Consider the following 26,378-nt stretch of genomic DNA (forward strand, 5'->3'; position numbering starts at 1 on the left):
CATTCAATCAACTCGAGGAACATCTAGGGAAATAAAAGAATTTGTGATACGATCTTACGACAGCTTAATACGACATACGAAATATGACAACTCCAACAAATCTAACACGTAGTCTCCCGCGCCCACGCCCCCTTTTTCCCTCTTCTCCTGTCTTCTGCAACACACAACAAAATGCAAATCTGTTCCCGAGACACGCTACGTTCTGCAGCCCAAAAGTCTGTTGTAGATCGCTGCCCTGGAGACTATCAATTGCTTATACTAGAGCTGTGGTTTTTTTCGACTCAAAAATTGATTCTTCCGCGCAAATCTTACACGCGGCCCCGCGACCCCACGGGCTCTCTTCGCTTCTTTTCCTCGTCCCTAGGTACCCATGCCCAATGAAACAAGAGGCTTGCATGTAGGTATGTGTATATGTATGTAGGCGCTGTTGATCCCACATAGCCCCCCCCTTTTTGTTCGCGTAATTATGCTTCGATCAAGCAGATTTCAGAACACGACCCCTGAAATCCTATCCTGATCGTTAAACAGAGTTCGTATCATGATATGATCGATAAGTCGGCCCGCTCCTTCGAAATCCGATCCTACCGCGGCTCTTCGTGGCTTATGTCCGTGTCGAGAAGGACGGAAGGGGTGGGATAAGGAGCCGGAAAAATCAAAGACGTCTTATTAGGTAGGTAGATACAAAGATAGGCTATTCCCAGCCGTGACACTGCATGATGCCATGTACGTACTGTATGCAATGACCTTGGAATTCTCTCCAGCGCCGCTGAAGTCAACTACCGGCAGGTCGGTTCCTCTTCCGGCCGCCAATCACCTTGGCGCTCTGTCACCGACTCATACTCGGTGCCGGCATGTACAAATATACCTACACACATCATGTATGCGGTGTGTACGTACACTCGTAGCACCCGGAGATACTCAGCGTCCAGCCTTAACCCCCGTACGGTCTATTTTCGTCACCAGCTCAACAGATCGGGTCCCGTCCCTGCTGCACCCGCATCCGAACCCGAACTCCCTCTCCGCCCCGGGCGTCACCCTCGCCTCACAGCTTACTACTCCCCCTCGCACCCGCGTCTCCGATATACGACCCGCCCAACCTCAACATCTGCACGGCCTGCTCCACCATCTCCCTCACAATCTCGCCCGCAGGCTGCACCCGCGTAATCGCACCAGCAACCTGGCCCATCAAATGCGGCGGATCAATCTCCTCCGCCGCCTCCCCGCCCTCCTCGAAGTCATGCTCGATCGGAACCACGCCCCTATCGCACAACTCCTTGATCCGCAACGGCTGCGCGTGCCAGCGCTCAATATACGCATTCGTGCGCATGCGCAGCGGCCGTCCCGTTAACACCAGCGTGCGCTGCGTATCTTCCCACCCGCACGACACAACGGCCTGCTTGTGCTCCTCGCTACTATTCGCCTCTGCGCTCGCTACGAACCGCGTCCCAACCCACACCCCAGAAGCGCCCTGCATCAGACTCGCGGCAAGACTGCGCCCGTCATTAATCCCGCCTGCGGCAACGACGAGCGCGGGGCTACCGTTAAGCATCGGTGGGGTATACCGCCTGGCCACATCCGCGACAGCGGGAATCAGCACCGAGGACGCGATGGCACCTGTATGTCCGCCGCCCTCGCCGCCCTGCGCACACACCATATCGACGCCGAGATCCAGCGCCTTCTGCGCGTGGCGCGGGTGGCCGACCATATTCATGACCAGGATGCCCGCGGCGTGCAGGCGGTCTATGACTTGTTTCGGGGGCACACCCACGGCGCTGACGAAGAGCTTGGCTCCGCTCGATATGGTGATGTCGATCAGCTCGTCCAGCTTGCCGCCGGTGTAATCGTGGTTCGTCTTCCGCGCGCTGCCGCCGATTTGCGGGAGCGCGAGGTCGATGCCGAAGGGAAGGTCTGGGGATGCGAGGTTGGCTTTTAGCTCCGCGATTATGGAGAGCAGCTGTGCGGGCGTGTATTGGAACCCCCCGATCACCCCGAGTCCGCCGGCGTTGGAGACGGCGGCGGCGAGGGCGCCCCCGGATACGCGGGCCATGCCGGCGAGGAGGATGGGGTGCTGGATCCCGAGGAGGGTGGTTAGGGGGGTTGAGATTGGTCCTTTGGGAGGCGCCATTGTGGGTTTGGGTTAGATGGGTGGGTGTTTGAGTTTGAGATGTAAACAAATGCCAGTGGATAGGTAAGTTAGAGTTAAGCTAGTTTGTTGTTCCTAGGCTCTAGTTTACCTAAACTAGCGACGTTATGTCTGAAGACGAATATTGCGGGTTTGAATTAAGGGGTTAATATTTAATTTGGGTAATCCGGATGAACAACCGCGTTGATTGACAAAGAGTTAAAGATGTGAGATTTGTATTGTATTGTATGTCCCACAAGTAAACTCCCTTTTGTATAGGCAGCGTCGGTGAGACTCTTAAGTCCGATATAAATGTTTGTTGGAACAAGTAAATATTCGATCGTAATTGATATTCAGCGACATGCCGACATCCCCGGGGTTTTAAGACTTTGAATTGTCCCGATATTGTGGTCCTATTGATAAACTTCAAGGTTTAATAGTTCTCGGGAGCTAAGCTCGACCGCTTGCAAAGTGGGGTTCTGGGGTGCAGCAGAGGTGCCGAGGTATATCTACTTTGGGCAATGAAGGATCAAGAAGAGGATTTAGGCACATACGTAGCATGGCCATCATCTCATCTAAGAGACTATTGACTGGTCGAATCATCGAACAATGATTGACAAGCTTCTATCACGGATATGAAACAACAAGTATAGTCGAAGGCATGTCCAAATTCTGGATATTGACCACTATAGAGCCCGAACTCCTATAATATAATACATCATGTAACTCGCTTACTTGAAAACAGCGAGCCACCGAATCTTTGCTTGATCTATAAGATCTCTCTCTACCTTGTCTTCCAGACCTATCATCCTTAATGATATTTTTGGTCTATCTAAAAGTACACGCATTATCGATTATCCAATAGGATAGTCTGCCTGCTAGAAAATTACCAGCAGTTACTTATATCATCGACGTCATTCGCTCATATGTCATCGGATCATATGCTCAAGATAAAAATATCGTAGTTCATCGTGAATGGCGTTGAGACCTGTTGGGGTTGGGTCTATTCCTGATCCAGTTCTAGAATTGGTATAAAATGCACCAGGTGCCGTAGGCGGACCACAAATATAAATAACAATTCGAATCGAAGTCGTGGCTCAACTATACATACCGGTCATGATTATCGGAAATATGGTAATCGTGCAGGTATAAAATCTCCTTGTGACGAGTCCGTCTGCTTCGGGTTGGCTGGTATTGGCGTCGGTGTCGACGTCTGTGGCTGGCGATGTTCCTCTATCACTGGCCTAATTCCAACCTCGACTTGTTCGTCATCCGTGTCTTCATCTAAGACGACTTCCTCAGGCTCTCGCACTTTTTCTACCTTGACCACTTCCGACTTCGCCTCGCGGACAGATTCTATATGGAGGTTTTCTCGGCTTAGCCCACGTCGAAGAGCTAATTCTGCGGCTGCGTGTCTCTTTTTCTCCACCACTTGGTCCTCTTCTCTTTCTATTCGTTCTTCTTCCAACCGTAAATCCTCTAGGGATGGTGTCGAGAGTAACGCTGGACTGTCTGGAGGTATAGATCCTGAGCCTAAACTGGGGCGTAGGGATGGTCTTGTCGAATTTATCGTCGTCCTCGAGACGCTTCTTGGTATTGCGCGACCTGCAATTCGCTTCCCTTTGCTACTTCTAGTTTTGTTGCTCGAGCGATCGTCTACGTGATCTAGCGCAATAGTAAATTCGTCGTCTAATGGAATTGCGTCTTCTTCTCCTTCATCATCACTTGGGAAGAGATCGCCTCTCGACCTATACGAGTCACTAGTATCTCCACTGCCTACCGTCCCGCTCCGTTTCCTACTGTGCGTTCGTGACTCGTCGAGATGTGCTGTGCCCTCGTCGTTGCCTAACAATGGTTCGCGTTCAGTTTCTAATGTCGTCCTTGATGTTCCGGGGTGCTCCTGTAGGTTCGCCGCACTAGGTTTGTACCTCAAGGTTCCCCCAATCTTGAATGGTAGTCGACCCAAAAAGCCTAAGGGCGCGGTGCTTGGAATGATAGTGGGATCTTCCTGAGTATTGGCCCTCTTACGCGGGCCTCTCGTCCCGTAACTCATCCCGCGCTTTCTCCTGGGTTGCTCTTGAATGTCGCCTCCAGTCCGTCTTTTTCCAGTGCCAGCGAGTAGGCGATCCCAGTCTTCGCTATGCCAACCGCCGAGTAATCCGCCGCCGTCATCCCCTTCGCCTAATTCTTCGTCCCAATCATCATAGAAATCGAAACTATATTCAGCCCTCCCTTGCGCCCGCTGTCGCTCTCTTGATCGTCGCGCCCGTTCTTCGCGGTCGCCGAGGCAAACTGTCGAACAGCCTTCGAACGCCGAGGTGATGGAGGACAGGCACGGTGTGACGTAAGTATGCCCGAAGCTCCAGATGCCGGCGGCGGCATTTTCGGTGACTGTTTCGGTGGTGTGCGAGATCTGGTTCCATCGCTGCCGCAGACGAGGGTCCTCTAGGAATGCCATTGTTAATGGCGGGTGCCCGCAGGTTTTACTCGTATATGTAGTCGGCCCAGGATGGAAGCTACAGGAATTCGAAGGAGACTTTTCTGGGCGTTCATTCGCTCGGCGAATATTAGTGTTCCAAGCGAACTACTTGGTCAGCTAGATATGTTGATGGATAATCAGACTCGAAGTGTCGGACCTCCGATTTGATATTAGGTTGCTTCGTTGTTGTTTAATTGCTAGAGATCATGGGAGGCAATTGCAGCTCATTCGCTGATAGTAGAAAGGAACTCGAAACTCTCGAAACACCAAGGGATAGATAGACATGAATGAAAAGGAGAACGCGATATGGTTGATTGATGCAGTAATGCAGGCGAGATTGAAGTTTCCATGCTACGTACAAAAGACCCTTAAAAAAGAATGACTTCAAATGTTCATGAGAGAATGGGAATGGTGGAAATGGTGCTAAGTTAAAGAATTGACCGCATTCCACATGGGTACTAGGTATCGAATAAGGTTGTGTTGACCCCAACCTGTCCCGACTAATAAATAACTTAAGGTTCGGCTGGCTCATTCCTTATTTTATTTCTATTCTTATTTTTATTTAATTTTGCTCTATTTTACCTCATAGAGTGGACAGTGGACACAAATCCAATGCCGATCAAGCAATTAAAAGTACAGCCGTAACGTGTTGGTACGGCACATACTATGTAGAACTGTAAACACGGTAAATGGCTGCGACGAGTTGCGATGACCTCATCCCCAGAATTTAGGTACTTCACCACTAAATCTAACAAGCTGGAGGATTTCTGCGGGGAGGAAATAGCGGTTTGATACGCTGTAGTGCTATAATTTCAATTTATAGAAGGCAAATAATAGGTACTTGGTAGCTCTGCAGTTGTACCCTGTATAACGTGAAGCTTGGACCAACTCTTGTGTCTCGATGCGCTGTACCTTTTCAAGTGAACCCTTAGAAGAGGCTAACGGTCAAAGGATCTAAACCATTTTCGGACAAAACTCAGGCGGTCAAGTCAGGCAGGAATGCCTGGTAGCTTCCTAGCTCTTGGTCTGTATTCTTCCGCATGCGATTCTTAGGTCGATCAACACCATCAATTCGTTAATCACCAAATTTTAACACTGACAAAAACAACTTTTTTCTTAAATCTTTTCCTGCGCATCATTGACCCGAACACCGCTATTCGTTAAAATTCCCCTCTTACGTGTTCTTATCAATCCATACGCGCTTCTACGTCCACGCCTCTTAGTCGACTAGTCTAATTAAGATATTCCTTTACGGATCTCGAGGCGACTGTTCTTTGTGTACTATTAGACACTTTCCCACCAGTTCCTCCACACCTTTCAGCTTACTCTACATCCTCCCGTCTAATCCTGACTACCCTGCATCATCGATGACAACCGATACGCTTGAGACTGCGACGGACCGCAATGCCTTTTCCTGAGAGGCAGGGTGGTTGGGGAGTCGGCCAGATGCCGAACCCGCCTACCAACCGTAAGTAAAATCGCTTTGCCTTCCCTGTCGTCTTCCCCGATAACTATAGCAATGACTCCGGCGAATGATTTACCAAATCTCAACACCATTGATTCTATCGATAATCGACACGAGGGAACGGATGGATAGGCGATGAAGCATGTCGAGATGTTAGAACGCGATGGGAGAACGGAATGAAGAGTATGTAGGAGGATACATCAAGACCACTGACTCTGTTTCTTCCATTATAGCCTTCGCCAAACCGAGTCCGGCACCTTTGCAGCCGGCGAACCCATTCGCACAGATTCAAACCAACTCATCCAACGCACCCAATCCGTTTTTGCAGAAGCAACCGAACGGAGCGGTACCTGCGCCAAACCCTTTCCTAGTTAATCGCGCGAACCCTTTTACGAATTCTAAACCTGCAGCCCAAACCAAACCATTCTCTCCTTTTGCACCACAGCAGAACTCGACGCCTAGAGAACCAAAGTCGTTCAGCAAACCTGGCTTTGGACAGGCTTCTAAGCCGACAGCCACCACCAATAAGATTTCCTCAACTCCAAACCCCTTCGCAAAGCCACCTACGTTTACCAGTGGCAGCGGAGCTAAACCTATCCCAAATACGAATGGGACGAGAAAGGTTTCTGAATATGTCAAGCCAGCATGGCCAACTCAGAGTCAGAAGACTCCAGACTTAGCACCTAATAATCATATGAACGGGAAGCGGAAGAATGAGAATGATCTCCAGCGAAGATCCAAGTTTTCGCGAAAGTCGCCAGACGATGAGGTCGCCTCTATTCGGTCTACCCGGGATACTAGGAAAGATACCTCGCTTGGAATCGACAAACCAACAAATTCGAGAAGAGAAGAACCGGAGGTCTTCGCTAAGAAGATCTTAGACCAGTTACAGAAGGATAACATTAAGCCACCGCGATGGCCGGAGAACCCAGGAAATTTCGAGAGCCGCCAGGCCGTAGAGCGCCTGCGCGAATCCCACAAAGCTTACCGTGAAAGAGCAAGGAAGTCGCTAATGCGAGCCGGTTTGATTGACGATCCGGATAAGAAGCGAAGACTTGACGAAGCGCTGGTCTTTAAAGGCATTTGTGAAGACATGTGTCCCGAATGGGAGCAAATTACTCGCATTGTTGAGCATGATATCAAAGGTCCTGAGAAGGGCACAAACAACCAAGGCGATCTTGTCCCAATGCCCGAGCTCATGGTTAAGCGACTTGCTCGATCAGCCGCTGGACAGGATGCGCCGCTCCCGATGGATGTTCGATCAGTTAGGACACTTCGCAGAACATTGAGTTATTTGACCGATCTTATCGAATCAGATGACCTGCTACCTCAACGACATAGTTTCCTCTGGGACCGTACTCGCGCTATCCGAATCGATTTTTCTTTCCAGAAGTACGCCATGACACCCGCAGAAATCGAAGATCAAATCTACTGCCTCGAGACAATCGCTCGTTTCCACGTTACATCACTTCACCTACTCTCCCGAAATGGATCCACCCCTGTTGACTTTTCGGAGCAACAGGAGGTCGAGCAACTAAGCAAGACCCTAATTTCACTGATGGAAGTTTACGATGATTGCGCGCAGCAAGGGATTAAGTGCAAGAACGAGTCCGAATTTCGAGGGTATTTTATAGTATTCAATGCCTTCAATCCGTCGCTTACAGAAAGGATCGAGGACTGGGATCGCCGATTTGGAAATGCCCAAGGAATCAAATCCGCAATATTCATCACTGAATGCATCAAGAATGTACAAAGACTACAAGGCCCATTACACCCGGAGTCGAACACCCAGATGACCATAGATTTTGCCTCGGCATTCTTCGAATTCATTAAGAATCCAGACGTGTCGTATACCATGGCTTGCTTCGCCGAGATCCACTTCAACACTATCCGCAAAGCAGTCGTTAAGCTCGTGAAGAAGTCATATTCCAGGCCCCGGTTCGGACCAAAAGATCTTACCCCTGCCGCCTTGAAGCAACACCTATACACTGATACTGAAGAAGAGGCTGTCGATTTCTTCACCAAACACGGCTTTCAGTTTGACGATGACGGCAATTACCTCGTTCTCTGCCCGAACCCCGAGTATGTTGATACTCGAGTACCACACCCCTTTTCTGGAGATATTGTGGAACGCAAGCGTTGCGGACAACCCTTTGCAGTAGTTGTTCATTCGACTGTCTCGGAATCGGATTTTGCAACAGATTCGCAAATGGCGGGGCAGGTAAATGAAGAAGAAGATGAGAATGAGAATTTGTTTGTCACTGATTCACAGAGCGGCTCATCGGACAGCAACGACCAGGAAGAGGAGGACAGTGAAGCTCAGGACAGCGAGTCTGGCGAGTCGACAGCAAGCTCCCGCCCTCTCCCTGCAATGCTTGGAAATCACGTTGTCACCAAACAGAGCATTGGCGCCCCTGTTGAGCAGTCTCGGTCTCCCACTCCGGGTGAGACGGTTTCACTCAGCCCGCCTCTATTTACAGGGCAGCCTTCTATCCCTACTTCTGCACCTTTGGGGCAATCTGGAACGTCGATCTTCGCACAGCCTAGCAAAGACGGCCTTCTTAGTTCGGCGGTTTCTTCTCCAGGAAGTGCTCTAGGGACTACGTCACTCGGAAATTTAACCAGCGCATCCAATTCATGGGCTCAGAAGTCACAAACAGATGCTATCAACGGCGGAGCAATGAGCCAGCAGCGTACAGGAACTCCTAATGCACCATCCTTGCCTAAGACAGTAAGATTTGCAGATGGAATTCCACCTGGGCAGACTCCTCCAACAGACAACACGAATGCTGCGCCGAGCGTGTTCGGCTTCCTTGCTAATAATGACGGGGACAAAGGTGTCGCAACTTCGACAGCTTTGCCCAGTGCCAGTCTGTTCCCGGGACTTCTTCCGAACAAGGAAGTACCCAAATTGCAGTCTGCTTCTCTTACATCTACGACACTAGCGCCCGTTGGCAACACAGTTCAGCCTCCTATCACTAGTCCTCTTCCCACATTCCCCGCATTTACAACAACACAACCAACGACAAGCCAATCATCGACACTTGAACGACAACTTGCACCATCCCCCATAACATCATTAAATGATGTATCTAACATAGCACCATCTAGTAGCTCGTTCAAGGAAGCATCCGCGACACCGGCCCCCGATATTTTATCGAAGACAACGTCCGAGAAAACGGCACAACGTGATTTAATGGGCGATTTTACCAATTGGTTCGTATGCGGAGACAGAGGCCTAATGGAATCGCAGCTTGAAGAACTTGCGGTTGAGTATATACTCAAAGACACCTGGATTGCCTTCCAAACTTTTGAAGAGGAACGCATACGAAAAGAAGAAGAAGAAAGTTTGTTGGCCGAAGCACTCGAGTTCAGAGTGAAAAGTCTTCAAGTTAAGTTTTTCTATCGCTGGAAGGACGGCTTCCGTAAGCGGCAACGTATCAAGCGTATGAAGATGGAAATGGAGAAAGGCAGACAGTGGAGATTACCCGAGAATGTAGCGAAACGCGAACGTATTGAAAAGGAAAAACAAGAAAGGGCCGTACAGGAGGCAAAGGATTCGATGCTGAAGAGGAGTCGTCATAACGTTAAAGAAACCGCCAAATTAAGACATTCAGCCGGACCAACCATGGGATCGGGAGTTCAGGGCCTCGAAGATGACCTAAATGGGTCGCAACTCGAGACTTCGAGCCTTCAATCGAGGGTCGAATACATCGAAGATCAACTACTCGCAACAGGGGTCTTCGAGGGGGTGAGGGACGAGAGAGCCGCCGCTAGGTATGCCGCAATGGCTTGCGACCCTGAAGCTGAGAAAGAAAAACGTCTAGAGACAAAGATACGACTACGAGCAGAGAACCATGATCGTCTCAACCGCGGACTTCGTCCTCTCAAAGCGTTACCGGAACCGAAAGTCCATAAAGAAGGATCGAAGACAGCCATGCTTAGGGCCCAATGCCGCCTTGCTGAAAGAGGTAACTCTTTATATAAGTCGACAGGGAGTTTCCGCTCCTCGCCTTTTAGTTCGAGTTATCGTTCTAGTCTGGGTTATAACAACAGCCGAGTATCAAAATCTCGATCGAGAGTTACGGATCCGTATTGGCGCCTTAAAGCCAACGGACTTGTACGGATGCCTAATGGCGAGTACCTGCACGAATCAATAGCATTGCCTATATTACAAGGAGACTCACGAGTCTCTAGACTGGGAAGCTATGGAGTACGACCTGTTGAACCCGAAACTCCTGCTCATTCACCACCACCTCTACCGGATGGCTTCTTTTCGTCACCTATCCAGGCCGACGGTTTAATACAATCTAAAGACACGCCTTCAAGTGGCGGAAGTCAGAAACGAAAGCGTACTGCTGATGAGGAAGAGTTGGCTTCGATCGACTTCGGGACACCCACTGGTACGAAACGAGTTAGGAGTGAAGAGAGAGATAGCCCTTCCGTCACAGACGCCAAAAATCATCTTGCCGACATCGAGAGCCTTATGAAGAGAGTAACTAGTCTCAAGAGGTCGACATCGAAGAGAGCTTAAGCTCTTATATTCAATACCTTATATAAGGAGACTACCGACAGAGTAGGAATGGAATGGGGAAGGAAAAGGTGTAAAATTCTTTGGAACGACGTTGGCATACGATTCGTCCTAATGAGGACCCTTGATGGTGGATATCGAAGGAGGATAGGATTGTGTACGAGATTTCAAGGATATTTCTGAGTTAAAGGGGAATAACGGGACCAAACCGAACCCCACGCATGGATCGGCGTTTACGGGGCCATCAAAAATCAACTGATGGCATTCACAACAACCACTACTACTACTACTACTTTCTTCCCATTACCGACGGTAAATCTATGGCGTCGGCGGCGGCACACATTCTCCCGTGTTCTTTTTATACCAATTGCGCAAACCTTTGAAGATACCCTTAAGGTACATTTGCATAGAAACGGTCACCGCCATCTGAGTTTTTGGCTGGGTGGGAGTTCAAACAGGAATGAAATGAAATGAAACGATTTTTTCCAATGCAACGATCAAACAGACAGACAAACAAACAAACATGAGAAACGAAAAAAGATTCCGATGTGGATAGGATAGGTGCCTATATATGATCTGGCTCTTGTGACTATAGCTTTCTTGCTTCAACCGTACAAATTCAGTCCCGTCCTACTTGAAGGCGGGTATTTTCTTTTAAAGATATGTGTTTCATGTTTGACCGTGTCCAGGTGATCAATTACTTCGTTTATCGTATCTGACCCAATGCCATCGTACGTTCATAGCTCGACGACCCTCTCGCCAACCACACGTTCTAATCTCCCTCCACAATCCACCCAGCCCCGTAACGAACCAAGGTAAGAAGTACCGTGGTTATCCCCTCCGCCTCATCCAAAACAAAACCCTGAACAGCTGCGAGGAAATCAAGTTTTACACATCGATAGTTTCAGCAGATCACTACCTAGTCACATTCACCGTGAGCCCGGAAAGAAGGATGAATGAATAGATGCGTAAAAAATAATAAACAATCCATTGCTGTTTGTACGCCACTCCACTATCTACCACGTCCAGCCTAGATGGGTATATGACCAGTCTATACCGAGTAATGTCATGCTAGTCTATGCGTTACTGAATAAAAAGAAAACCGAATATGTTCCATTAATCATTAATGTACGCTGGGCCAATTTTCTCTCGTCATCGAGACGCTGTGGGCTCCTTAAACGATATCCCTATCTCGCTCGGAGCGTTCGGTGCTCTTTCTAAGAGTCATGGTGCGGGCAAATAGGTTTTTGCGGCTGCTACGACCGCCGCTGCCGTTGGAGGGGTACTTTTCCAGCTGAGTACTGCTTCCAAGAGCACCGCTCGCCTCGGCAGGCTCCTCGGGTATACGCGGGGGATGGCTGAAGCTTGGATTGCTGTTCTTCCGCATAACAAAAACGTCTTGGAAGACGTCCCCCGTAGTGTCGGTGACGTGCGAGTTGGCTCGCCGACGAGTAGCAGTCAATATAGAAGGGTCCACAGTCGGATTTCGTTCCTCGTATGAAGGTGGTTGTATGTTGGACTGGAAAACGGGCCAGTCCTTTCCGGAGATTTGGTATTGTCGGCGAGGTTGCTCGATCCCGAGAGCAACCATCTGAGCCATCAATTCAAGAGCAAACTTGTTGTGTCGAATAAGACGGAGTAGCTCGTTTTGAAAGCTTGTCTTGTGGAAGCAGATGAGATTGACCGTCATACAGTACGCATCCTCGAAGCCCTTAAGTTCCGTCAGGATTTTACCCGTGAAGTCGCGCTTGTTGGCTAAGACATATTCCGTCATGCGATTCTCAAGCTCCTTGATCACGGTTCCCGGAGTACCGTACCTCATCCGCAGTTCAAACACGTCGGCTAATTGGCCACTGCGACGATGGTTGAGAATGAACAGGGTATTGAGAATCGAGTTGGGGGCCTGAACTATGTGACCCTCCATCTTTTTGAATTCGGTGTATAGCAGAGAGATCTCCGTGACGTAATAGTCGTCGCCTCTCATCAAGGATCCAGTGTTGCCGTACACAGTGACTCGGTCGCCAACGTCGAACGGATGCTTCACGAAAACGAATATGATAGATTGCAGGAATTCCTGAGCCGTTGCCTGTAGCACCCACGCGAGACCCAAAACGGCAGTACCCAATGATGCCAGTGCGGCTGCAGTACTAGTCGATATGATCGAGATGAAGACGAGGATCGCAACGATCACACAAACGAAAAAGAAGACCCTGTCCAATTTCTTAATGACAGAGTCTAAGTCCTTAAGAGAAGCTGCTATGGCCTTCTTTTCGCGGTGAACTTCATCACAGAACGCCTCCAGCTCTTCCATTGAGACATCGCCGTTAAAATCGCGGTCAAATACGTTAAATGCAGCGTCGGCTTCGTCTGCGTTAGTGAAAGCTGGGCTCAAATCCAGTGGCAGCAAAACTTCAGTGCCGGGTTTGGCGTAGGTCCGAAAAAGACGTCGAGCTAGCACTTGCGCAGAATTGGTATTTCGGAGCAACTCGGACACAACTTTCCGTGGATGATTCCTGAGCCGGACTTCACGCCCGGTGAAATCACCGGCCACACGGTTCAATGTATCGCCAACTTTCGCCATAGTATCGCGAGCGTTATCTGATATGAACGCCATGGGTGTCTTGCTGCCAGATCCTGGACCGTGGTCATTCATGACTGATGCTTCTGGAACCAATCTATCTTTAGAATGCTCGTAGAGGTGAACTAGGTATCTATTCGCATTGGTCAGTGGTATCCCAATGACTTTGATATTTTTTTGAAAAAACAAAAAATAAGTGAAACTTACGATATAGCCGTCTTATTTGTCTCGATACGTGACGCATATGTTCTCTTGTGAAAAGTCGAAGCAACCCATTGTACGAATATCTTTTCGACGAAATTCAAGATGGCCAAAACAAATACCGCAGTTATGATTTTGTTGCAAACATCGATCCATTCGATGTCGGGATATTGACTATCGCCGTCTTCTGGCACTCGAGCCGGTATCTTGTGGTTATTCAAGATAGGATAATATGAAATTAGTACGGCTAGCATCCAGAGAAACAGGGCTGTATGCAACTCCAGTTGACGGCCGATTCCATTCCACTTCTTAGGATTTCCTGATAGTATCTTGGCACACGTAGTCATCAGGATCGGCATAATGGCAGTCATAATTCTGGCAGCCCATAGTGATAACCATATGACTTCGAGCCAGATACCGAACCACATCAACTGGACACCACCGGGGCCGCCAATAACAGCCTGACTCTCTTGGGGTAGGAGTCCACCAAGTAGTACCGGGACTAACAGTATTATCGTTACGGGTAAGCTGTATAAGAAATATCGAACTATCCGAGGCAATTTCTTAATTCGCCGGATCGCCTTATTCACTTGGGTTGGGGGTTCGGGGGCCAGGCCGACAAGAGTTGGGGCCTGGGCGGGTTGGTTAAACACATCTTCCTTCACCGGAGGCTCATGGCTCCTAGCTTTAGAGTGAGCACGACGAAGTTCGGCCGATTCTTGTTGGCTAATATTCCGTTCTGCCTGGACAACCGTAAGATCGTCCATAAATCGAGTGTTCTGTTCCCTGGATTCCGTCTTAGAAAGACTTCCGAGGGTTCCTTGATCCAGGGGCATTCGGCCGGATTCGGAAGGGACCTGAAGATGATGTGACGGCTCCTCAGGGAACTTCTCGTTTTCTTCAGGGTACTTTTCCGAATCGCCGATGGCGGTATCTGAGACGGTCGGGGCGTGGGTTAGCGTAGGAGAGGTTTTCTCGTCATATTCTCCGGAAGCCATGGTGCATATGGTGTCTATGATTAATTTGCTGATGTAGAAGTAGTATCAATATCAGCTTTCCAATAAGCCGCCAGCGATCAACCATTAACCAATGCAATGAACCACCAACATCGAACAATAATCCAAGATAAGTAAGGGGATATGATTAGAAGGTCGAAGTGGTTAAGTAGAGACGAGAGATACGAGAGATAAAAAGTAACGAATGTCAAAGTCGCTGAGTAGGGTTGCTATGGTAGATCATATAGACTATCGAAGTTATAGAGTATTAGAACACACAACGAAGTGGTCTAGATGTGTAGATCTAAAATGGATCGAGGTCGGGGGACATTGGAGATCTGTGACAGAAAGTTTGGATTTGAAAAAGAATGGAAATGGGTCGGAAAATGAGTGAATACTGCTATGTATGTACCGTACCACCATGACTTAAGGATAGTTGGAATATTTTCAGGAGAAGATCTTCGATGCGTTCAAGATTTCGACATGACGCGAAAGTCTCGACCCACATAGAAACCCACATGGAAAGCCTCAGCTTTGTCCAAATTTTGATAGGGGCGACCCTAGGTGACATTAGTGCCTGTCTTGGCCACAAGGGAAGCCGCAAGGCTCTATGCTAGTTGGCCCATACTGCCCATACTCACTATAAATGAGTGGGGGTAACACCAGGAAGTGGTCCACTGATAAAAGAATTCACCGGAATTCACAGTCGCTGCACTAACACCATATACTGTCTACGAAGAAGTATTAATATACTCCATAAAAAGACAAGTTTTCTGATTCACTGCCTCTTTATTAGCGAGATAGCCTGTTGAGTATTAATAGATCTCGATTGAGTATAACCACCGAAATAGTTCGTCGAGACCGAAACAAAGATCTGAATATATCTATAACAACATAGGTTGTAGGTACAGACAAATATATGTACAAATACAGCACTCGCATGTAGAGCTGTGGATTGTACACGCACTGCCCCCCACACTACTAATTCACCTAAATATTTAGCCGGCAGTTGGAGAAACGGAGCTTGCAAAGCCAAAACTCCATTCACTCCGCTACAATGTCGTCATCAATTAACTTTGCGATTGAGCTCCAACCGTTAGATCACATCGAGCTGAAGCTATGACTTTACTGTGACCCAATATATACATACGCGTATGTAAGGTAACTAGGTAATTCAGTACGGATTTGAAGGTCTTGTGAGAAGATAATTCTAGAGATTACAGCATTATGAAATCCCCCTTAATATCACATGTCAGTCAGTACTGGAAGCTAAGGATGTTTCGTTTTGATTCACACAGTTAGCATTGTAGAGGCTGGTACTGTCTGCTGACGAATGGGTGTCCTTGTGTTCCCTATCAATGCAGGGGCATGTGGGGCTCTTTTATTCTAGCCTTGGAAGGTTAGACCTCAATGTTATCGTCCGACGGGAAGCAAGAACGCCTAGGTGTTGAAGGGAAGGCAGGGAGACATAGCCTATTTTTAATTCGCGGTACATGGATATTATCCCGCCTTCATCTTTAATACGATTGGTTAATTAAGCCAAGCTACTAGTGAGAAACAGAAGTCATTGGTATTATTGGTATCATTGGTGATGATAGAGCCTCAACTAGCAACCCGAGGCTCTAGGTACGGAAAAGAACGCACTGACGGCAATGGCGTATGCAGTAACAAACATCTCATTTTCCGCAGTGAGCCTGAACTCCTGACGAGCCAAGATCGACGGGATGCATCTGCAAGATGCTCAAATCTCGCTGGAAGTTTCGACCATACAATTCTTGTCGTCTCTTAGAGCAGCGCGGGATTTTATATCTTGCCACTAAAATATCAATACTAACGCCATCTACGCCATTAGACATGATTGAGCATGCAGGACACATAATACCGACTCCTATTAAACCCCCCTATTTTTTAAATTGTCAGATGTCTGACGTCAATGTCTTACCTATTAGGATTTGTGCAGCTCCATCGACTCTCAGCTCGTGCTATGGCGACACTAATAAAGACTCACGTTTGGTGCGGTAGCAATAACAACTTAAATCTGTCTACCTTCCTACCCTCTGCTTATGTCCATCGGCCAACCACACCGACCCCGCGATCTTGGTAGAGTCCCCAGATCACCTATTACGAAAGATGCGGCAGAGATCTTCCCAAACGATGGGACGCTTCCTTATTTGGTGGCACGCCGCATAAATTAAATGGAGCTTCTTGTCGTCACCTGCATCTCAAGTAACTAAGTAGCTAAGCTGAACATCTGGAGACAAGAGTCTGACACGTACCTTCTCACGAACCGTGGAAATAAAGCCTCATCCGCAGCATCCGTGATGAACACTACGATTGGTATGGCTTTTAAATTGAGCATGGATACTTACATACTTGGCTTGCGGGTCAATCATTCCCGCATCCAATCACATCACGTGCGGAACTATAGCAGTTCAAGGAGTTCAAGGTTCTGACTCGGAATTCCGTCTTCGATTTAATATCCACCTGTAGCAGGTGTAGCTGAATATACGATGTTGTACGCGTACGGTATTGTTCTAGAATCCTATATCTCGTGTCTTCCGAACATTGTCTCAACCAACAACACTTGGCATAGATAAACCCCTTAGACCCAACACGAGTTTCTCTTTAAGTTCTTTACTACAAGACATTGTCTACCTAAGACTCGAGTAACTAATAGAGTACCTACTAGGTAGTAGGTACTGGCTTTGTCATATCGAAACACGCGGAAATAAGACAAATCTCCGACCATATGACATCAACGATAATAGTCACCTCACCAATCTACGTACGACACAGCTTCGCTTAATATCAGATATCGAATAAAGGACTTATCTATTCCAATTAAGAAATCGTTCCTAAACGTGGGTAAGAAGATTCAATTAGGGCGAGCCTTTCAGGGCGATTACCTTTTCGACGATCTTCTTCATACTATAGCTTGTGAGACGTAACGAAGACCAGATAACCCGCATTATCAGGCCAGCCAGTAATAGTTATCGCTATTCAGATGACGCCGATCACCAAAGCCCCGTATTGGTTTATAGGGAGGTGATTAACTGTCAACCAGATTGCCAAGTACCATAGCTTCCAGGAGAGGTATATACCTAGTATTTATGTTATTTCCAATGCAAATACCGTCAATATTTATATTCATAAAACATGACAATAATCGCAGAATCTATAGCTACGGATGGTAATTCGTGATGGATTAGGTACCGAATTGGGAAGTGAGCGATTCTTTGATTGGCTTACTACTTCCATGCAAAATGTGACTATGTCTAGGGGTCATACGCACATTATGCCGGGGTTCTATAGATATCCTTGCTGGTACGTAGGTAGGTAAGATAACTTTTAAGAAATCAAAGGTTCTCTATTTCGTATAAAACTGTCGCGGACTTCTTACCTCAATAATACCCATATTCTAACATTGAAGACGTATCTGGTAGGTATAGAGGTAAGCATACGTGGCTTTAGCCATGACATTTGGTCATGATATCTAGAATCTCGGTTTCTACTATTGACGTACACTGGCCAGGAGCGAAGTACGAGGAGATGGACCGAGTAGCCTCGTACGATAGCTGTGGCGATCTTCAAGATCTATATTTGAACAAGGTACCTATCTATACTCACCCAGGGATTCCTTCTAGGCCAATCATTAGGGCCATTACTCATTGATCCTGTCCAGAAAGAGGAAAGAAATCTTCCGACTGACCTGCCAAGAAGCTAAGGTAAGATGTCAGCCAGAATCTACCGATCGGAATTCCACCCCTTTACATCAAGCTCAGCAGCCTTTCGATCCGCACGTAAGCTCGAAAAGTTAGTAGTCAGTTATGTAGAAGTTCAACTGATCTAGTCTGTCTAGTGAAGGTCGATGAAAATTACTACAGAGTATGGCGAAAATGAAGCTATTTACCCATTGGGTTCTTGCATAATAGCATGCGTCGGTTGGTACAAAACGATGTAGCCATAATTCCCAATGAATGGGATAATAGGAGGATGTTAATCGTCTGCCTTTGAGGTTGTATTTTCCAAAATTCAACCTCAAACGGAGTTCCGTCCTAATCCCCTTGGTCACCTGACATCCCCGCACTTCCTGCCCTGTAGGTATCACCCAGGTACCTACTATTGTAGAAGCCCAACCTTCAACTACAAATTTTATCCTAACTTCTATAGGTAAAGCGGACAATAATACTATTCTTTTAGCATCTCCGGACGCTACGGCCTTGAATAATATGGTTCATGCAAAGATGGCTTCGCATGAGCTAGATGAGCCAGAAAAGACAGACAAGACAAACTCGACACCTCCCGCACAAGGAAACAGTCGTATAATCATATCGAAAGCCTGCCCAGACACCCTGCAGCCAGCAGTACCACAGGGTAGTTTTTACCTCGAGAACCAAACGAAGCTAAATATTTCACTGGGTATTAGCGACAGAGAATCTCACCGAAAGTGGCTTGGCGAGCTCCAGTTCAAATGTAGGGATGTCCCGCGACTTATGCGCGAAGGTCTTCACTGGAATTTGGACAACGTTTCATGGGAGGACGGTTTCTTCAGTCCGACCAGCTCGGCCGGCAGGGAATTCGAAGTCGATTTTTGGATGACCAATCTGTTGGGTGGGGATGGATATACTCAAACACGCCATTACTTTTTGCGCGACATACAGGAAGAGCCGCCACGATGGGTCGCCCACTTTCTGATTCATGGCGTGACAACTAAGGTCTTAGCTGATTTTCGCCTCGATAAGATCTCTGTCGAGCACGTCGAGCACGCGGTTGCTCGTAGTAATCTTGGGGAGAGGTTCATCTATCGCTATAATAGAAAGGACCCTAAGGAAACATTTAATGCTATCTATGACGATATGCCAATGGAAGGCTGGTGGCCATGGCCAAAGAAGGGATACCCTTATTAGTAAGGACGAATTTGAAAGATCATCGGGATTGATGTATCGTGGGATATTTAGAGGGCCACCACTCTAAAAAGCAAGTTCACGCATGTTTTACACTGTAGGCGCGGTAATGCACCTAGTTACCTATTTTCTCTTCCCCTAAACGAGGCTTTCATATATTATAGCTTGTCACCTCCTAACTTATTAGGTACCAATCCATCCTTCCCTATATCAACACCTATATCTAGGTAGGTTGTAGGTAGGTGTATTGCCCAATTCGTTACTCGTCCCTACGAATACGTTTGTCGACTTCAATATGGAGTAGCTAGGGACCCCTGCTTGCGCTGCATAGGCTAAGGATAGTGGCGTGACCGGGTGGGAAAACATCTAGATCTCATCCGAGGACCAAGAGATGAACACCAACTTCCGACTAACACTGTTTTCTTACTTGTCGCCTTGGAATGGCGATGACTCCATTTGGATGAAAATTCAATGCATCAGCGACCGCTCTGATAGGATTTGATATTTGCGAAGCTTTTTTTGAGTTGACCTGTTGCTTGATAAGCGAGAACTGGCTTACTTTCACAGAAATGGGGTCTTCGAGTTCAGCTGCTGCACGCTATACGCCACCATTCAATGGACCGGCATCTAGAATGGCTAGGCGCCCTGCTGGACCACGAAGATTGGAATTTAGCTGAATAACGGTCTAGCCAAAGGAACCAAGGGGACTTCAAGAAGAGGGACCTTGTCGTAAAACGTTTTATCAATGTGTGACCTGGATTCAGCCGCTCGGGCAACAGGTCACATCAGGCCTTCATAGCTTTGCCTGGGGATGGCTCCCCTTCCTCATACTCGTTATTTGTCCTCTGCTATTCTTTGCCTGGTTCTTTGAGACGCCGGCAGGTATCTCACAAACATATTTCCGTTGGTTTAATCTGTCTGGTTTATCTACGTCGTGTTGTATTTCGCACCTTTTCCATCTTCTCAGTCCAAGTCTACAATTTTTCCATTGTCGTGTATGCCTATATCCTTTATCTACCCGACCGAAACGCTCTCGATCGTTATATATATATCTTCCTCTCGAGATGGCGCTTCTCCCTGAAGGATGGGAGGCAGACTATGATGGAACTCGGTGGTTTTATCGGTACAAAGCGACGGGTTTGACACAATACCATTTTCCAAGATCAGGCGACGAGTTCCCCGAATTAGTAGGGCTTGGATTCGGGCCACTCGACGGAATTAATCACGGCGATGTCGCGACAAAACAGGGCGGAAATGAATCGGCGAAGGCGACATCAAATAACGAAAAAGACCTTATGGGAGCCACGGGGTATTTTGATCCAGATCAATTTTTATATTTTGGCCTTAATGATATAAGTCCTGTCGGTAACGAGAATGACACGCCGATCAGCAACGAGGCTGTATTAGCTGAACTCCCCGAATCGGAACGAATACAGTCCCCCGTTGGCTTCGTTGCTGAGTTGGCGAGCGGCGAAACGGCGAAATGCGCGGAGGAGTTGGCCCCAATCGAATTAGATGCAACACAGATGGCACCTACGGCTTTAAGAGTTACTACTAAGCAAGATGGCCCGACGGAGCTGCCCACAAGTAGGAGTCCAATAAAACGAAAAGAGCCAATACAAAATTCTGGCCCAGAGAGCATGCAGCCGGTCGAAGAATATCCGCTAGTTTCAGCTTCATTTGCATATCCTCCTTTGAAAACGGCTACCAAACCTGTCAATAATACTGTGCAAGGAACAAATTCCCCCTCCGCGGAGCAAAAAGTACTTACTCCTCAACGACCTGTGGGAAGTCAGGCGGATCAGAACAGATACGAGACGTGGAAACCCGCACAAGGACGTGTTAACGGGGAGTCGAGCAATCTAAATAGACAGTCAATGGCACTGTCTAGTATATCAGTCCTTCAGTCTCAGAATAGCGAACTTGGATCCATGGAACAAAAGCGTCATTCCTTGTCAGGACCTATCAAGACAACCGTTGATCTTCCTCATATCTTGAGGAAGCCATTAGATCCCAGAGGAACAATGACTGTCTCTACGCCACCACCCCAAGCTAAGCCTTCACAAATTCCAGCTGTGCTACAACCTGCAACAGCACCTGTAAAAGTGGATTCGCCACAAAATAATTCGCAACAACACCATGTACACAGCGATACCCCTTCTTTACCAGGGTCGGGGGCAAGGCATGAGAGCATCTCTTTTGGCTCCGGACTATCAATCGTCGACTCCAATTCATATCAGATACCGTCGGTGCTCAGGCCTGCTCAAAGCGCTCTAGATTTGGGAGGTCAACCATCGGGACGAACTGCTGCGAATAACAACAACGTAGGCCTTCACAGAGTTAATACCTTACCGAATCGGATATCTTCTCGTACATCATCTCTTCCTAAAATTAACGGACCTGGAATATACGTTTTCCAGGAAATTTCAGCGGCACCAGGACCTACAATTGGACAAGTCCAAGGCAAGCCACATAATCCCAGTAACGAGGTCGCATCCTCGCAGGATCTTCACCAAAATACAGAGCAATTTTACTCTATCCTGAATGAGCCGCTGCCCGTAATTGCGCCGCTGTCAGTGTCTAAACCACAAACGCCAACGAGTCCAAACAAAGTTTCGACAACTTCTAGTATCTCTGAAGATTCGAGGCCTCCCGATATCAACAATGTCACACCCAGACCATCGGCACAGGGTAATTCCCAGATTCAAGGATCTCCGTCCGCTGCTGCATCTCCTAGTGAAACCGGTGCCCATCCATCACAGGTAAATTATCCTGCTACATCTCAAGGACAAACACCTAGTGCTTTAAGACCTCAACAGAAGCTTTTGCGGAAGCCTGTGCTTCCACAAAGGACCAACACAACCAGCACTGCATTTGTAAATCCGATTGTTGGTTCAGCTACCATTCAAGGAACTCCATCAATAGTATCAACTGCATCTAACTTACCATCCCAGGCGCAACCTCACTCACCACCATCTCAAACTACCCCCTCGGTTGGGCAGCATACTTTGACCCATAATCAACGGCCGCAGTCAGTATCGGGTTCGCCATCACAACATGTTACCCAGGTATCACCTCAGTCACAAAACCAGCCTCCGTTATCTAATTCGCAAGCGCCGTTGGCCATGTCCATCCAGGTCTCTGGCCAAGCTAATTTATCAATTTTAAATCACTCTGTGACCGGACAAGCCGCTGTGGCTAACCAGCAGAGCGCAGTTCAAGGGCCATCGTCGAGTCCTGGCTGGATAACTCCAAACGCACAGCCGACAATGCAGGCCTCTAGCCAAGTATCGAACCAGAATACACCGACAGGAATAAATACAGGGACAAATAAACCTCATAATTCATGGTCTCCTACTGTACATCCTGTATCTCCGCTTCAAAGTCAGGTGTCTTCGCCGAGCCCTTCAATTGCCTCACTTCATAGACCGCCGTCTTCGGCATCATCATCCCAGGCTCAATCGACCACGCATGGAGTGATAACTCAAAACCGCCCACCAACTAACGCTGCTTACCAAAATTCACCTCATGCTCCTAGGCCAACAGGGCCACAAGTATTCCATTCCCAGGGACATTTACAAGGAGCCCAATCGCCCCAGTCCCCTGGAAATGGGGCATCGAAACCTTTTCCCATGCTTCCAGGGCAGGTAAAGCCGATGCCTTCCCAAGTCGGATCACCTTCTATTGCTGCTGCTGCACAACAAGTTCAGGCTGCTCCGGTCCATGCCCAGCACTCACAGAGTCAGGTAGCTCCAATGAAACCTACCCAACAACAGGTAATTCAACAAGCGCCACAAGTACATAGACCGCCCCAACAACAGCAACAGCAACAGCAGCAACAGCAACAGCAGCAACAGCAACAGCAGCAACAGCAACAGCATACACAAGGACATAATGTATCAGTCGCAGGACCACAATATATACCCGTTCATTCTCCACAAAACACACAAAATCAAGGGTCATATACACATCAAGGGGTAGGCCAAGTTATTCAATCACCGACCGGACAACAAACGACCGCTTTCACGCAAGGAACCCATATTCAACAGCAGGTCTCTCAAGCAGTTCAATATCCAAATGCGGCAAATATACCAGTCGCGCAGTCGTTCCAAAGTGGTCAACCAACAACTCAGATTCAGGGGCAGCAGCAGCAGCAGCAACCCGTCCAAACAACAGGGTATCAATCCAACTCACCTCAAACATATGGACAGGGCAAACCTTTCAACTCAGCTCAGGCAACTGCAGTCATTTCTGACGCGAGCAAGAAAATGAAGAAATGGGCTAAGAAGACCTGGCAGAATCCAGCCTTCAAGCAAGCGACAGTGGCTGTTGGTGGTGCGGTTTTTGCTGAATCATTAGGTGGAAACGGGGTTGCAGGCGCTGCTTTAGCAAACCAGATGTATGCCAGTTCCCAGAATAAACCGCAGAGCAACCAGTCGCAACGTCCACCGGGCCCGCAACATGCGAATACCGCTCCACCGCAAGCACAAAATTTAGCAGGAGTGAATGCTACGACTCAATATGGCCAGGTAGTTAACCGGCCTCCATTACAACAGGGCATGCAACCTTCCAACTTCCAAGTACCAGGTCGGCCGCCTATGGCGCAAAACCCAGGAGTAATGGGACCAGCGGCGAATAATAATCCCCAACAACCGCAAGCAGGTATGATGAATCAACAACCCGCTTACCAGATGTCACGACCTCCGGTTGGAAGACCACCTGTCACCCAGGCACAACAGCCTACTACTTTCAGTCAACCGTTTTACCAAGGAGCCCCTGGCCAGCCGATGTCCCAAGCGCCTCCCGGCCAACCCCTTTACCAAATGCGTCCGGTTCAGCAAGTATATCCAGCACGCCCTGACCAGCAACCTCAACAAGCACAGGGGGGCACTGATACCTACGCGGCTATAGGCGCCACGCTCGGCGGTGCATTGAGTGCCTTTGCCAGTGGGAAACCTAATTCAGGGGGTTCCGCCGGTCCTCAGCAGCATACGGCTAGCAATGAGCCTCAGCACGAGTCCCACTCTTCGCAACATCATGAGTCTTATTCCGAGCCACATCACGAAACTCATTCGGAGGCACAACACGGAGGTCAATCTGGAGAGCATCATACGGAACACGCTACACACCAAGAATCCTACGTCGACCAACAGAACACCACATATTCAGAATCTCAAACCACTAATTCTCAGGTGGTGACGGACAACTCGACCTCAGAGACATATTTCGCGCCCCAGTCCGACACAACCATAATTAACAACACGACGATTAATAACGTAGACAACACCGCGATCGCGCAATCCCAGCAGATGAATAATACAAGCTACACGGATAACACGAATATAACGGATACGAATAATATGACTATGGAAACTAATAATTACACGGATACCTCGTACATGCTCGATACTTCGAGCGCGAACGCCCAGGCCACCACATTCACGGACTCGACATATACCGATACGACATATGTCGATACCACTAATATGACCACCGACACGACCTCGTTCACAGGTGCAACGTACATGGATGCTTCGTACGCCGGCGCGTCGTATACTGATGCTGGATACGTCGACACCACGACCATGGTCGATGTTAACGTCGATATGAACGTCAACGTGGATATGAGCGCGAGTGTCAACGATACGATGTATATGGGCGACCAGACGGCGATGATGGGGATGCAGGAGAGTGTGAGTTTCGACGCGAGTTATACGGAGGTTAGCACGATGGATTATTCGGGCGGCGATTGGGGCGGGGGCGGGGAGTGGTGATAGGGGTATAGGGTGATTTTTCCGGTTTCTGTGGGTTTTTCATAGTATTTATTAAGCGCTATACCAGTACGATAGATTCTACCTTGTACTCCAGGACGGTTATCAAGTTCGTATGTGCGGACTTGTTGATAGGTTGCCTTTGGTGTATTCTCAAACCCGGGTGTCTAAATGGTCCATAGGTGTGTTGAGGAATACTGCGTGCTGAACAGATATGAACTTCGCTTTATAATACTGTATTTGGCTGTGGTCGTTGTGGTCATTGTCGTGTTCAAGTTAAACGTAGCCGGATAGATGTTCTTGTATTCTCCTCCGCAACGTGTGTCGCTGGTCGATGTACTCATAGGCAGGCGATGACTGCCTTGACATGAGCGTAGGTATGTACGTGTCTACGCCTAATTTCGGTAGGGTATTCTAGCTTGCCGACACACCACGAGTATCCTCTCGGGCGCTTATTAGGCGGAGCTGTATCCAAAGTATAAAGTCCCTTAACATCTAGTAGAAATGGATCGTCGCTCAGTTGAATTACCGCGCGATATTCAACATGAGAAAAAGAAGAGAAATAGGTCAAGCCCTTCAGGGTCTGTGGTGTGAAGGCTCTACGTTATGCCGACATTAAAATAATATAATCAACCCGTAGAACAACAAAGTTCCTAGAGATTGATTGCTTTTGGGTAACAGATGTTATTGTGATCTCGAAGGTGACTATATCTGTCCTAGGGCCTTTCCGATTTAGCTTGTTGAACTGCTGTTCGACAAAGGAGGGTACATGGAGGTATTCCATCTTGGAGTCCGACCTCTTATTATACGATGACTTCTTGAGAGGAATTCATTGATGCTAAACCTATTCTTTTTTTCTGAAGCTAGCATGAATTTTAGGTCTCGTGCTGATAATTGTCACGGGATGCAATTCTGCAGTTTGCTTTGTATTATTTATCATAATAGAAGGAAGGATCGGGAAGGAATCTAGAACCAGTCTTTACCAAGACCTAATTAATATAGTGTCATGGCTCTTGGAGGGTGGTCTATTTCCTTACTTCATTTAGATGATGTTCATGTGAAAGAAGTCATTGACGCCGTAATCCATAGCTGTAGATGCCGCATGCAATTCCCCTGGATGCTCGAGTGACCTAGTATCTTAGGCGTACGGGCCAAATCTACGGCGGTAGATTATTATGGTTGGCGCAATAATGAGAATAGCCCACGGTCTCACGGCCTGTTAACAATGCATCCGGGTTTTTAAATAATGAAAATAAAAATAAAGGAAAGAAGCTTTCTTGAGTAATCGATTTATATACCTAAATATAGTGCCTATGACGTGTGCTGATATCC

General features: G+C 47.9%; 6 protein-coding genes across 6 annotated transcripts; 3 read left to right on the forward strand and 3 right to left on the reverse strand.

The window, feature by feature from the left end:
- Positions 1 to 721: 721 nt before the first annotated feature.
- On the reverse strand, positions 722 to 2,565 carry GGS22DRAFT_75266 (2-nitropropane dioxygenase-like protein). Its single transcript, XM_047968008.1, has one exon. It carries the CDS (start codon positions 2,123 to 2,125, stop codon positions 1,043 to 1,045), a length of 1,083 nt encoding a protein of 360 aa, XP_047814902.1. The 5' UTR covers positions 2,126 to 2,565; the 3' UTR covers positions 722 to 1,042.
- A 220-nt stretch (positions 2,566 to 2,785) lies between these two features.
- On the reverse strand, positions 2,786 to 5,168 carry GGS22DRAFT_173268 (uncharacterized protein). Its single transcript, XM_047962898.1, has one exon. It carries the CDS (start codon positions 4,578 to 4,580, stop codon positions 3,243 to 3,245), a length of 1,338 nt encoding a protein of 445 aa, XP_047814903.1. The 5' UTR covers positions 4,581 to 5,168; the 3' UTR covers positions 2,786 to 3,242.
- A 478-nt stretch (positions 5,169 to 5,646) lies between these two features.
- GGS22DRAFT_75284 (SAC3/GANP/Nin1/mts3/eIF-3 p25 family-domain-containing protein) lies at positions 5,647 to 10,728 on the forward strand. The gene is made up of 2 exons (XM_047968009.1): positions 5,647 to 6,069; positions 6,300 to 10,728. The coding sequence occupies exons 1-2, from the start codon at positions 6,006 to 6,008 to the stop codon at positions 10,598 to 10,600; spliced, it is 4,365 nt and encodes a 1,454-aa protein (XP_047814904.1). The 5' UTR covers positions 5,647 to 6,005; the 3' UTR covers positions 10,601 to 10,728.
- A 594-nt stretch (positions 10,729 to 11,322) lies between these two features.
- GGS22DRAFT_75292 (uncharacterized protein) lies at positions 11,323 to 14,501 on the reverse strand. Its single transcript, XM_047968010.1, has 2 exons — positions 13,383 to 14,501; positions 11,323 to 13,308 (listed from the first exon to the last, which is right to left on the reverse strand). Exons 1-2 carry the CDS (start codon positions 14,372 to 14,374, stop codon positions 11,772 to 11,774), a joined length of 2,529 nt encoding a protein of 842 aa, XP_047814905.1. The 5' UTR covers positions 14,375 to 14,501; the 3' UTR covers positions 11,323 to 11,771.
- Positions 14,502 to 18,053: 3,552 nt separating this feature from the next.
- GGS22DRAFT_75335 (uncharacterized protein) lies at positions 18,054 to 19,382 on the forward strand. Its single transcript, XM_047968012.1, has 3 exons — positions 18,054 to 18,096; positions 18,231 to 18,312; positions 18,572 to 19,382. Exons 2-3 carry the CDS (start codon positions 18,240 to 18,242, stop codon positions 19,276 to 19,278), a joined length of 780 nt encoding a protein of 259 aa, XP_047814906.1. The 5' UTR covers positions 18,054 to 18,096; positions 18,231 to 18,239; the 3' UTR covers positions 19,279 to 19,382.
- A 608-nt stretch (positions 19,383 to 19,990) lies between these two features.
- GGS22DRAFT_75314 (uncharacterized protein) lies at positions 19,991 to 25,124 on the forward strand. The gene has a single exon (XM_047968011.1). It carries the CDS (start codon positions 20,340 to 20,342, stop codon positions 25,047 to 25,049), a length of 4,710 nt encoding a protein of 1,569 aa, XP_047814907.1. The 5' UTR covers positions 19,991 to 20,339; the 3' UTR covers positions 25,050 to 25,124.
- The last annotated feature ends 1,254 nt before the right edge of the window (positions 25,125 to 26,378 follow it).

The sequence above is a fragment of the Annulohypoxylon maeteangense genome (genome assembly GCF_022496945.1).
Source record: "Annulohypoxylon maeteangense strain CBS 123835 unplaced genomic scaffold GGS22scaffold_21, whole genome shotgun sequence".
Classification (NCBI taxonomy): Eukaryota; Fungi; Ascomycota; class Sordariomycetes; order Xylariales; family Hypoxylaceae; genus Annulohypoxylon; species Annulohypoxylon maeteangense.

What these genes read in the sequence shown, in the direction of transcription:
- GGS22DRAFT_75314 (XM_047968011.1), top strand. Translation starts at nt 20,340, where the DNA reads ATGGCGCTTCTCCCTGAAGGATGGGAGGCAGACTATGATGGAACTCGG.
- GGS22DRAFT_75284 (XM_047968009.1), top strand. Translation starts at nt 6,006, where the DNA reads ATGCCTTTTCCTGAGAGGCAGGGTGGTTGGGGAGTCGGCCAGATGCCG. An exon ending in GCCGAACCCGCCTACCAACC is followed by an intron (nt 6,070 to 6,299) that starts GTAAGTAAAATC and finishes CTTCCATTATAG; the next exon opens with CCTTCGCCAAACCGAGTCCG.
- GGS22DRAFT_75335 (XM_047968012.1), top strand. Translation starts at nt 18,240, where the DNA reads ATGAAAATTACTACAGAGTATGGCGAAAATGAAGCTATTTACCCATTG. An exon ending in TTGCATAATAGCATGCGTCG is followed by an intron (nt 18,313 to 18,571) that starts GTTGGTACAAAA and finishes CTATTCTTTTAG; the next exon opens with CATCTCCGGACGCTACGGCC.
- GGS22DRAFT_75292 (XM_047968010.1), bottom strand. Translation starts at nt 14,374, where the DNA reads ATGGCTTCCGGAGAATATGACGAGAAAACCTCTCCTACGCTAACCCAC. An exon ending in ACAAATAAGACGGCTATATC is followed by an intron (nt 13,309 to 13,382) that starts GTAAGTTTCACT and finishes CAATGCGAATAG; the next exon opens with ATACCTAGTTCACCTCTACG.
- GGS22DRAFT_75266 (XM_047968008.1), bottom strand. Translation starts at nt 2,125, where the DNA reads ATGGCGCCTCCCAAAGGACCAATCTCAACCCCCCTAACCACCCTCCTC.
- GGS22DRAFT_173268 (XM_047962898.1), bottom strand. Translation starts at nt 4,580, where the DNA reads ATGGCATTCCTAGAGGACCCTCGTCTGCGGCAGCGATGGAACCAGATC.